The following is a 12553-nucleotide window of genomic DNA, read 5'->3' on the forward strand; positions in this document are numbered from 1 at the left end:
AGACTAGGCTAGAATTTCTCTCCTTATATATGGATTGTTCTTTATTGTATTGTACATACCGAGTATGCAGCAGCATTCAGTTATATAAACCCACATCTAGAGTCTCAAGTAGTATAATTCAGAAACTGATTTATCTCATGTTATTGTAACCTATTCTCTCCTTGCCTCCACAGTTCAATTAAATGGGTCATGTTCATGCAACCAATGGGCTGCAGTGGAATCTGTTGTCCCATGACATCTTGCTTATGAGATCATCCCTGAAAATATAAACTGCTCCATTTTAGCCTGAAAACACATATATATGGGAAAGAAGAGTTCAAAAAGCATTCTGACCAACCTAACTCTCCCCCCCCCCCCCTTTGCACTGGCACTTCTGCAAGAGGGACAGATCAATTTGTGCCTACTGCAAGTGTTCTATTCTAGGTATATGTGACAGCCACTGTCATAGAGGCTGTACTTTTGCAGAGGCCAGGCCTACCTTGCTGCACTACTGCCTTCATTAAAGCTTCTTACAAGTTCTCTCTGTGTGTGTGTGTGTGTGTGTGTGTGCGTGCGTGCACGCGCATGGCATGTCTATATAATACCTATGGAGGCAAAATGTCCATCCCATTGGCAAAAACAGACAGTAATGTGCTTCTAGTTGTGCCACTAACAGCCACACAGCACTGTCACTTGTAGGTCTTCCCCAACATAGTAGGTATCATTATGTTCTACAGTGATTATGCACAGGCACCCATGCAAACACTGACCCAGAAGTAGGAGGAAAAGGGGATGGATGGTGCATCAATGATGGTTAACAGGCTCTGTTACTCACTGCTCTAGTGACAAGCAAACTACAGGAAAAGAGATTCCACCTCAACATCCAGAAGAACCTCCTGCCGGTAAGTGATGTTTGATGGTGGAGCACACTCCCTCGGAGAGTGGTAGAGCCTCCTTCTTTGGAGGATTTTAAACAGAGGCTCGATGACCATCTGTCAGGGGTACTTTGGTTGTGATTTGCTGCATGGCAGGGGGTTGGACTGGGTGGCCCTTAAGGTCTCTTCCAACTCTTTGATTCTAGGACAGGGGTAGGAAACCTTATTCCTGCCACAGAATTTGCACTAAAAATTTAATGAGCCCCAGCCAGCACAGCGAATGTTTGGGAATTATGGAAGCTGTCATTTTAAAACTTCTGGAGGACACTAGGTTACCTGCTTTAGTATGACCAACAAATCCAAGAAAATACAGGATAGATCCATATAAAGCCTCTGCCACCTTATTAATAAACATAGTGCACGAAGATTCCTCATTTATCTTATTGATCTCCCCATAGCTTCTATGGCTGTTTGCCTTGATGAGCTTGCAGGGCGAGGGAGAATAGGTTGTACAGCAAACTGGGTCAGGGGAAATGTGAACCGACATTGGAGTGGAGGAAAAGATATGCACTCCTCATCCTTGTGATGTTGAAAATGGACCCGGACTCTCTTTCCTATGCCTGTGGAGCATTGCCATCATCATATCTATGATGACATCTAATGGGATAAAGTAAACAGGGCGTAACCTGGGATAGAGTGAAGAGGGGGCTGCATGTTCCACCTCTCCCCAGGTCCTGGGAGCGCCACAGGCAGCTGAGAGGATCAGCTCTACACCCAGGTGTCTTTTTACCTTCTTTTTGGCTGTGTCTTAGCTAATCATTAACATCTATGGGGAAACCTATGCCAAGCAGCTGTTACAAAGTATTCTGACAGCATAGGTCCATATCCCCTCCCCTTAAGACCCATGAGGTGCCATTGAGACTGTTCCTTACCAAATTAATAGGGAGGAATGTGGCAGTTCAGAGGAGGAAGATGCAGCTGGACCAAAGAGGGAAGAAATGAGGATGTACTCCCAAGTTCCTTTTCCTTCCTTTCAAAGCAAAGAACAACTGCATTCTCCTCCTCTGAATTGCCTCCCTCTTCCCTGCCCTCCCCTCTTTGCCAGTAAGGAATAGCAGGAATAGCAGCAGCAGCCACCTTACCTGAAGCTTTGGAGCTGTGGATGGAGTGCAAAGGCAAAACAATAGCCCCCATGCCCCATTTGAAAAGATTTATGCATAAGCCACTAATAGGATTCTGCCCCCTAAAGTGCTACACTATAATCACATTTTCCCCTCTTGATGTTGTCCCACTGATCAAGGTTGAATAGTGCTGGCACGTCTGGGAGCAAATCTTGTCCTCCTGGGACATGCTACTGGCCTCAAAATTGTTTGCATGCTTTCTGTTTTGGGGGAAAATAAAACAAAGCATGTTCATCTAACCACATATTAGCCTGTGGTTTAAAATAGCTGCAACTCCATTTTTTCACTATATATATATATTGGGAGGACTCTAGGAGGAACATGGGACTACAATAAAAAGGCCTTGAGGGCTGCATGTTGGCTGCCTGTATAGCACATTCTGCCCACCCCTAAGAATTTTTCTACAATAGATAAACACTCCATACACCCCTCTCTCATTATAACAGGTATTTCACTACTAAGAAAGTAACTGCTTGAATGTACCACCCACTCATAGGGAAAACAACCATAGTGTTACTGTATTTGGTTTTACTTGTGGAGGATCTGAAGCACTAGCTTTATAAACGCAAAAAGCCTATGACAGCAAAAAGGATTTGACATAAACTCATTAATGAGAATGGTGCCAAACCCTGTTCAAATCACTCAAAAGCCTAAGCTTGTCCATGGCAACAATCTGTGGGCTCATCAAGAGGAAATCCAAACACTGGTATGACAATCTCAAAATTCTGTTTTTTCCCCCTGTTGTATCTTTTTGTCAGTTCTAAAGAGTCAGATTTCTGGTCTGTGCAATTCTTGTTCTTGATTTAGCAGTAGAAGCAATCCCTTAGAAGGACTCTACAGTACTCTATCCATCTTGGTACAAATAAAATGTATCTCTGCGGTTCCTGTTTATTTGGCAAGTGTACTGATGTGCAACATGGATTTGGCTATGCTACTTGTTCCCAGTCATAGAGGCCATCCAGCATATTTGGTGAAGTCCAGTCTGCTTAATAAGAAGAGAGTCTGGTGACACCACTGACACTGTTAATAACCTGATTCAAAATAGATATTAATCTGTTTCATAACACTTTGGTTGCAGTATGAAGCAAGTAGCTGTCCCCCAAAGGCTCTTCTCTGGCTGGCTATATAAGATTAAATCCTATGCATGTGCACTCAGTAAACTAGCAGCTGCTTTGCAGACACATGCACAATAGCTCTTTAACCATAAGTTTTCCCCCCTGCTCCCAATCTAAAACTCAAAACTTAGTTTGTGGCATGGCTCTTTTCAGATATTCATGGATGAATTTCCAAGTGGCTCTCTGCCATGGCTGATGCTGGGAGCGAATAATTCCCAGGAACCATACAAAAAGGTACATCTGCTCACTCTCATTAGTGCCCATGTGTTAAATATTACAAGCCAATAGACAGTTAGATTAAGCCTTTTTGTTTCCCAGAAAAGTTAGTGAGAATGCTTGCTTGTTGAACTGATTCCAGGTTGAGCTGTGGAGTGTTTGGCCATCACTAGATGAGAAACAGAATGAGGCAAATCCACACCACTTTATCAATGAATGAATATATAACACACTATAGCGGGAAAAAATTGAAAGAAAGAAAAGCTAGTAGAAATTCCCTTTTTCCTTATCCCAATACATTCCTGGCCTGGTATGCTAGTACTAGTTCTGAGTGTGCTTACTGTTCTGCAAACTGAACGCCAGAGAAGTGAAGGAACAGCTTACCTGCACTGCACCAACAGTATTTTGCTGTCCTATGTTTCCTGTGTGGTTTGCATAAACTGCATGAAGTGCTTCAGGTACATTAGCTAAATTCAGCTGGCACAGTATTCCAAGTACAGGCACATAACAACTTACCCCATTTCCCAGGAACTATATGCTAGTTTGCTGCCTAAAGGACCTGTTCACACATTACATTTTTAGTTATCCACCTAAGATTTGTTTTTAGCACACAAGTGGAGAACTTTTCCAGATATCTTCCACCTTCCAGATATCTTGGACTCCAACTCCTAGATGTCCAAATCTCCATGGCTAGCGCTAAGGAATTACAGGCGTGGTAGTCCAAAACATCTGGAAGATAATTGGTTCTTCACCACTCTTTAGCATGTGACACAACTGTAAAGTGTGAATGCAACAAACATGTATCCTACAAACACAAATACACTTGCCAGGAATCCAGGATTACTTGGCTCAACAACTGGTTTTAGGTTCTCTTGGGTACAAAGTTGCATACCCTCTTGTAAGATACATTCATAGTTTCAGTTCAGCAGTTACACAGGTGTCATCTCCAGGAAGAAGGCCTATTTCTTAGATAGGGCACTGAGATAGCCCTGTTTTTACTGGTGTTCAGAATAAAACTAATCTGCAGAAGGAAAAACATCAGCTGTTACCACTCTCTGAAGCAACTTCCTTGTGCTTGTGCAGAACACCTGAACTCTAAGGAGCATCTCTCACTTCAGTGGTCAAAGTGTGTTTGGACTGCAGCATTGCAAAGATCAGATGGGGGAGGACTTAGGACAAAATGCTGCTCTGCACAAAAAGAAATAAATTATTCCTCACAGAGAACTAGCTATCAAGGAGAACAGCTGTAGCATTGTTTTCTCCTGACCCCTAACTTTCTATGTGCAATTATTTCCCTCCACATGGAAGAATTCAGTCACATCATTTGCCACCTGTTGTTTTGATATGGCACACACACTAATCACTTTTTATTACTTCCATGGGAACTAGGCCATAACTGAGGTACTCTTGTCAAATATATCCCTGACCCATTAAAGTAAGTATGAGAGATTTTTAAAAATGCCTACTTTTACAATACATTAGGCAAAGGAACCACATTCACATTTTCCAAACAAAACCTACCAGATGTTGCTTAATCTACCCATCAAAAATAAAGGTAAGTGCAGAGCTTGTACAGTGCCATAGATTAGTAGTGACCAAAAATTTAGAGGCATCCATAAGGTTGTGTGAGGTATAATGTTGTGGAAGGGCATCGTCAACTTAAAAAACCCAAACTCTGGTAATATCTTTCTAGTATGGCTGGTACAAGATATTATGCTGCCTCAGCAACCCATTCTATGTCCAGAAGCTGACAATGGAGCAATAGTTTCCATCCTACTTGAGGGCAGCATGCTAGCCTAGAGAGTGCAGCACAGGTTGCATGCCACAGTCAGCTCCAACTTCCAGCATCTCCATGCAATACCCTCTCCCTCCCAGCATCTCTGTTGTCCAGTCGCAGAATAGTCCCTGCTTTAAAAATGCCTTAGGAGGACCAAGGAAGAAAATAAAGGCCAAAAGAAAGGACGTGATTGTCAACAAAAAAAGACATAATATTCAATCAATTTGCTATGACAAATAAAAACCCAGTCACCAACTGCAAAAATTAAATGTGCAGTTGTATTTAGCAATCTGGTTAAAGCACCTTCAGATCTTTCATTGCATTTGGTTTGTCCTTTAACTGAAAAGTGGCCACTTCCCATAGACCCATATATATTAAACCATCTAGAACTTTCCATGTGATACATTCCTTAGGTTTGCAGGGCATTAGTAACCGTATGGTATGTATTGCCTGGTCTATCAATTAAAAGCAAACCAAGCAGCCTGGGCCAAGTGTCCTTTTAGTTTATCTCATCAGTTAAAGAAAGAAATGGGTCTTCCCCATGGCCACAAAGCTTCTAAGTGCAGATGCAATAGAAAATTAACCTGGGGAAATGTAGGCAAAGCTTCACCGTGTGCATAAACATTCATCAATAGGTGTGATGAGAAGAAGCGCCCACTTACATAAATAGAGAGCTAAATCATCAGCCCTTTCTCATGAGATCAGCACCAAACTACCTTTGTGAGCAAGGGATACAAGGCTTGGCTCTAATGAAATACTGTGACACCTGTAAATTGGTATGTCCACATATCTTCAAAGCAAGTTTCAATTGACCAGTCCTTGTTTAAGTCAACAAGTCACCTTTGTTTCAGTAGTATGGTCATCCTCCATCTGGGCCTTCTCAAACTGTGCCTTTCCAGAAGATGGATTTGTTTATATCCTATAATCTTCATACAAAAATAAATCCTCAGGTTTCATTTTACCCCCAGTGGAGCTGGAAGATGGGAAATCATCCATTTGTCCTTGACAATTCCTCAGTCTAAGCTCTCAAGGAGGTGGAGGTAGTTTCAAGTCCAAGAGGCTATAGGCAAAAATGTTCCAGAATATGGCAAAGAGTACAAACACCACATACATGGAGACAAAGATCCACCATAAGGACTGGTCTTGGAGTCTCTGTTCATAGTTCCTTAGAATGACCACACCAAGGGTGATTCCAACAGCCACCCCACCAAGGTGAGCGACAAAACTTGGATGTGGGCATGGAGGATAAGCAGATGGGTAGAATCTCAACCACACCGCTCGTCCAAATTCAAAGCTCACTGGAACAGAGAAGTCACAATTAAATCACACACCATCTTTGTTCACCTCCATATTCTCATGCAGTTCAATCTGATAGCATGCAAGAGTAAAACTAGGCTCCCACAGTTTCTAGAAGATACTATCTGTATTTGCATAGTTAGGTCTTTTTGTGTGCAGGTCTTGGCTACTAAAACCCTAGGCAAATGCTTTGGTTCTTGGTCTAGGGTTAATGCATATTATACTAGCATAAACAAACTGTTGGCCAATGGAGACCATTTTATGGACCAAGGCAGTCTCTCTGCTAGCCACAAGAGAGACTGTCTTGCTTATCATCTGAAATATCTTTGTACACTCGTCCCCCGGGTTACGAAATTAATTCGTTCCGGCGCCATTTTCGTAACCCGGAAGTCTTTCGTTAGCCGAATCCCCATAGGCGCTAATGGGGAAAAGCCGCGTTTTGGTGCGAAATAGCGCCGAAAAGCACCAAAACTTTTTTCGCAAGCCGGGGAAACCTTCGTAACCCGGAAATAATTAATTAATGATTTTTTTTTCGTAACCCGAAAAATTCGTAACGCGGCGCGTTCGTATCCCGGGGGACGAGTGTATATATAAAAAAGGAGCCCTGGTGGTGCAGTGGTTAAATGCTGGTACTGCAGCCACAATGTTGTGAGTCCACTCCCAGGGTTCCAAGTTTGACTCAGCCTTCCATCCTTTCATAGGTTGATAAAATGAATACCCAGCTTGTTGGGGGCAAATGGCATACATATTGTAAACCACTTAGAGGGCACACTTAGTGCCCTAAGTGTATCTCCCATGGAATGTTCAATCTAGACCCATGAAAGGCTTTCTCTGCAAATTAAAGTCAACTTGAAGTCAATTTCGAGGAGGCCATAACCATAACAAAATTCCCCCGTTCCTTTCTAGGGATGTGGGGAATATTTTACGCAAATTTTTTAAAAAAATTGAGGGAGTACCGATCACCTCAAAAATGGCATTGTGGGGCTGCACTTTCCCCACCCCAGTGTTTCACAAAGGAGAATTCGGTGTGGAGAGGCTATTTGGGACAGTAGCCCATGTTACTCATGCATAATACTACTTCTGCCCAAGAAAAAAAACAAACAAGCCTGTGACCACAGGATGTGGGCTTGCTTCATGTAGGGCAAGGAACCAAGATGAGCAATCAGCTACAATTCCATGTTGCCACCACAAATTCTGCCTACAGGGACTACTTGTTTAAGAAAAGCATGGCATGAAAATAACTACAGATACCCTAATCGCACCAGATCCTGTCTGATTTTGAAAGCTAAGCAGGGTCAGCCCTGGTCAGTACTTGGATGGAAGATGGATAATGAATCCCAATTGCTGTAGAAGAAGTAACAAGCAAAACCATGTCTGAGTATTATGCACCTATGAAATTAATGGGGTTGCCATCAGTCAACAGTTGACCTGAAGGCACACACACACATATACAAACACAGCAGGTACATTAACAAGAATTTATTTTGAAAGGGCATACTATGTTATGTCAGAAATAAAGATACTTACTACAGATCAAGGCAACAGCCATGCGCAACAGCTTGAATTGGCACTTCATTCCAGACCAATTCTAGGAAAGCAGAGGGGAAAAACAACAATCCATAATTAAACTTTTCACATGCAAGTGAGCATCCAGGGACTGGTGTGTGACTTGGATGAAGGAATAGAGGGCATGCTTATCAAATTTGCAGATGACACCAAATTAGGAGGAGCAGCTAATACCCCTGAGGACAGAATCAAAATTCAAAATCACCTATTAGATTAGAAAGCTGGGCCCAAACTAACAAAATGAACTTCTACTTAGGTAGAAAAAAATGAAATGCATAGATATAGGGTAAAAAACACCTGGTTTAAGGAGACTACATGTTAAAGGGATCTAGGAGTCCTATTAGACCACAAGTTGAACATGATACAACAGTGTGATGCGGCAGCTAAAAAGACCAATGCTATTTTAGGCTGCAACTGCAACAATAGAAATATAGTGTTTAGATCAAGGAATTAATAGTGCCCCTATATTCTGCTTTGGTCAGGCCTTACTTAGAATACTGTGTCCAGTTCTGGGCACCACTATTCAAAAAGGAGGTTGACAAACTGGAGCATGTCCAAAGGAGGGCCATCAAAAGGGTGAAGGGCATGGAAACCATGCCTTATGAGGAAAGACTTAGGGAGCTGGGTATGTTTAGCCTGGAAAAGAGATGGTTAAGAGGTGATATGATAGACCTATTTAAGTATTTGAAGGGGTATCACATTGAGGATGGAGCAAGCTTGTTTTCTGCTGTTCCAGAGACTAGAACACGGAACAATGGATGCAAGCTACAGGAAACGAAATTCCACTTTAACATTAGGAGGAACTTCCTGACAGTAAGAGCTGTTTGACGGTGGAACACACTCCCTCGAACAGTGGTAGGGTCTCCTTCCCTGGAGGTCTTTAAGCAGAGGCTGGATGGCCATCTTTCAGAGATGCTTTGATTGTGAGTTTCTGCATGGCAAAATGGAGTTGGACTGGATGGTACTTGTAGTCTCTTCCAACTCTATGATTCTATGATTCTACTATGCCAGCCTCCAGTAAGGACTGACAAATTTTGTGATACCTATGTCATGCTCTTGGTTAACCAAGGTTCAAAGAGAAAAATAAAATTAAGGCTTAGGTTTCTGAAGACAATCAATTCCTTCTCCTTGTTTAGTTAGCAACAATGCTGACCACAGGAGGAAGATTTCTTTTAAAGAAATCAACAAGATGGGAGTCCCAGTGTAATCCTCTTGATTCATGCACCCAGGACTGCATAATCAGATCAGCTTCTAAATGTCTATTCTCTTTGCTGCAAAATGTTACACTGGTACCTCTCCCTCTCTCCGCAATTCTTCACAGTTCATCTGCAGCTAGGTGAAAAGTAGGCATGTGGGTAGAAGAGGGGACAGCCTTACCAGCCAAATGATAAATTGTTGCAGCACACCTTCCAACTTTTTAAGCATGTAGAACATTTCTATATCCTTTTTACATCTGTTATCACACTCCAGGCCACTCCTCAAACCCCTGAATCATCGTTATATATTTCTGAAGGCTTCTTTCTAACTGCTGCACAGTACCATAGTCATTTATTCTGCTGTACTTTGAAGGTACCAGTTTAAAAGATATTCTGCTAGGAAAACTAGCAGAAAAGGGCAAAGGACTGGAGCTACTCAGTATGAAAAATGGGGCACTTTAAGAAGGAAAGATGTATGTGTGGGTGGTGGTGGTGGGGGACACAATATAATTATAACTTAAGGAAAAAGGAACTAATATTTAAGCCAAACAGATGTAGGAAAGGAACTTGTTTCAAACTGAATCACATAATAATATTTGCACAGTAAAATAATAAGGCATACATTTTTCCCCAAACAGGACAAATCCTAGTATTTCCTCATGTTGTAATCACACAGACAAATTTATCTGCAGATATGACTTGGATATGAATATCAGAGAGGCATATTTGTCAGGTGTTTTTTGCTGGGCAGGTCAGAAAGAATTTCTATCTGTCAAAACTCTTTGGTTCCTCCTGGGCATGCCTGACAAGATAAGGCTCATCTTGCCTTATATACATTTTCTCCAGTGCCATGAAATGCGATTCCTATAGGTCCAGCAGTATTAGTTATTATATTAAAGAAACATGAAAGTTATTCTGTATAAGTCATTACATTTCTGACTGCTTATATCTCTACCCATATTTCCAATGATCATGAAAATCATGGCTAGCCATATTTGTGACCTTATGAGAAAGTAAAGGTTAGGAGAAAAAGATCACTGTGGCCCACATTTTTCTTGTAAAGTTTTAAAAACTATTTCATCTGTGAACTGCCTTGGGTTCATTTCTAGGAGAAAGGCAGCATACAAATAATTAAATTAAATTAAATTTTAAATAAAATAAAATTAAAATAAAAAATAAAAATCGAATCAACTATAAAATCAAATATAAAACAAAATATAAAATCAAATAAAAATAATATTAATAAAATAATATAATATAATTTAAAATAAAAATAAAATCAAAATATAAAATAAAATATATAAAATGAATAATTATATACTATGAAAAGGAATAAAATATAGAATATAAAATAAAATATAAAAAATAAAATAATATATAAAAATAAATATAAAATAAAATAAGGGGCAAAACAGACTGCTCCAAAGGGCGGCTTTAAACTGCCCCTTCCAAAACTGGATTGGGGTGGCGACAACTACACACTCTGGCCCTAATCCACCTTTTTCTCTTTGCTGCAGCTGGAAGCTGGCTTTAAGGTACTCCGGAGGTGTGTGATGCCACTGGAGTGCCTGTTTAAACACAGTGCCACTGGAGCCCCTGGAAGCCAGCCCCTGTGTAAATGGCCGGGCGGCTTCCAGGCTTGGGACCATGGCAGTGCAAAAGGGCCATCTGTTTCAGCCCTAAAATAAAAAACAAAATAAATAATAGAAAATGTAAATGTATAAAATAAAAATATATTAAAACAAAAATAGTAAATATAAAAAACAAAACAAACTGTAAAATAAAATATATAAAATAAAAATATAATCTAAAAAGAATAAAAAACAAATAAAATAATAAATAAAAGAAAATAATAAATAAATTTAAATATAAAATACAAAATAAAATATAAAATAAAATGTAAGTATATATAATACAGTATATAAAAATGTAAAATAAAATATAAAACAACACATAAAATAAAATATAAAATATAAAATAAATATAAATATAAAATATTTATAAATAAATATAAAACAATATAATAAAATATGTAAAATAACAATAACAATATAATAATATAATATAAAATATATATAATATAAATTAAAATATAAAATCAAACACAAAATATAATATAAAATAAAATGGAAAAATAAAAATAAAATATAAAATAAAATGAAATGAAATATAAAATATAAATATAAAATACAATAAAATGTAAATTAAAATAAAATAAGATATATAATAATATAATATAAATTAAAATATAAAATATAAAATAAATATAAAATAAAATGTAAAATGTAAAATAAAACAAAACAAAAAATAAAAAATATATAAATTATAAAATACAATAAAATGTAAAAATAAAAATATAATGAAATAAATAAAACCACAACTAAAATAAAAATGTAATAAAAATAAAATAATATAAAATGTAATAAAAATAAAATGTAAAATAAAATAAATATAAAATATAAAATAATAATTAAAAATAAAATAAATTAAAATAACATAATATAATATAAAAAAAATTGGAGGGAAAAAAACTCCCTTTGTCCATCATTTGCCTGGAAACTCTGGATCAGAAGTGAGGACAGGGACATATGTCCAGAAATACTCACATTATAGGACAATCTCACCATGGTCCTACTACCGACCAGGAAACTAGCTACAGGGTGTGTACAGGGGTTTCCCACTGGTGTTGACAACTTCTAAATTGGGCTGCAGAGCCCTCAGGCCACCCTAAATGAAGCTACAAGTGAACCTCCAGCTATTTCTGCCCCCCAGCCCCCCATCAAGTTTTTCAGCATTTCTAAGCCTGATGCAGCCTACTGTTGGTTCAAGGGGCAAAAACCAAGCCCACACTTGATCTGGGAAAATTAAAAACCATAGATAAAGAAGAAAGGAGTGTTTCAAGTGCAGAAACCTATTTCTCATTTAGTTATGATGCCACACTTGGAGACATTTGCAGAGCTGGTATCTGACACCAAAAAGAAAAGAAAAAAGTTTGTGACAAAAAATAATAATTTGAAATCAAACCCAAATCTCTGGTAAGTTAAGAATAAAGGCAGAAAGCTGTTGTTTTTCATTAACAATAGAAATGCTTCCAACACATGAAACTGCTATATCATCAATCAGTCCTTACCATGGACTGCTAAAATCTGACATTTCTTAAGTTTTAGATCAGTTTCAAGCTTCTGACCTTTTAAAACCCATGTGAAAATATGTTCTCATTTTCATCACAACTAATCACAACCAAGCCCCCTCATAATTTTCAGGATTCACTCTATAGTGCCTAAAATATTATCCACTCTATTACTTCTTTTCTTTTTTTACTCCTGCAGACATCATGTACCCAGCAATCTTT

General features: G+C 38.8%; 1 protein-coding gene across 5 annotated transcripts in view; it reads right to left on the reverse strand.

Annotated features, from left to right (window-relative positions):
• Positions 1 to 2346: 2346 nt before the first annotated feature.
• The window catches only part of RHBDL3 (rhomboid like 3), a 204575-nt gene continuing 194368 nt past the window's right edge, over positions 2347 to 12553 (reverse strand). For all 5 annotated transcript variants that reach the window (XM_089477979.1, XM_089477969.1, XM_089477960.1 and 2 more), the window contains 2 exons: positions 7967 to 8027; positions 2347 to 6441 (listed from right to left, as the gene is read on the reverse strand). In XM_089477979.1, coding sequence (XP_089334105.1) covers positions 6170 to 6441; positions 7967 to 8027 — 333 coding nt within the window. In that variant the 3' untranslated portion in view covers positions 2347 to 6169. The remainder of the gene's footprint in view (positions 6442 to 7966; positions 8028 to 12553) is intronic.

The sequence above is a fragment of the Sceloporus occidentalis genome, unplaced genomic scaffold, assembly GCF_023333645.1.
Source record: "Sceloporus occidentalis isolate IW3139 unplaced genomic scaffold, rSceOcc1.0.p SCAF_1, whole genome shotgun sequence".
Classification (NCBI taxonomy): Eukaryota; Metazoa; Chordata; class Lepidosauria; order Squamata; family Phrynosomatidae; genus Sceloporus; species Sceloporus occidentalis.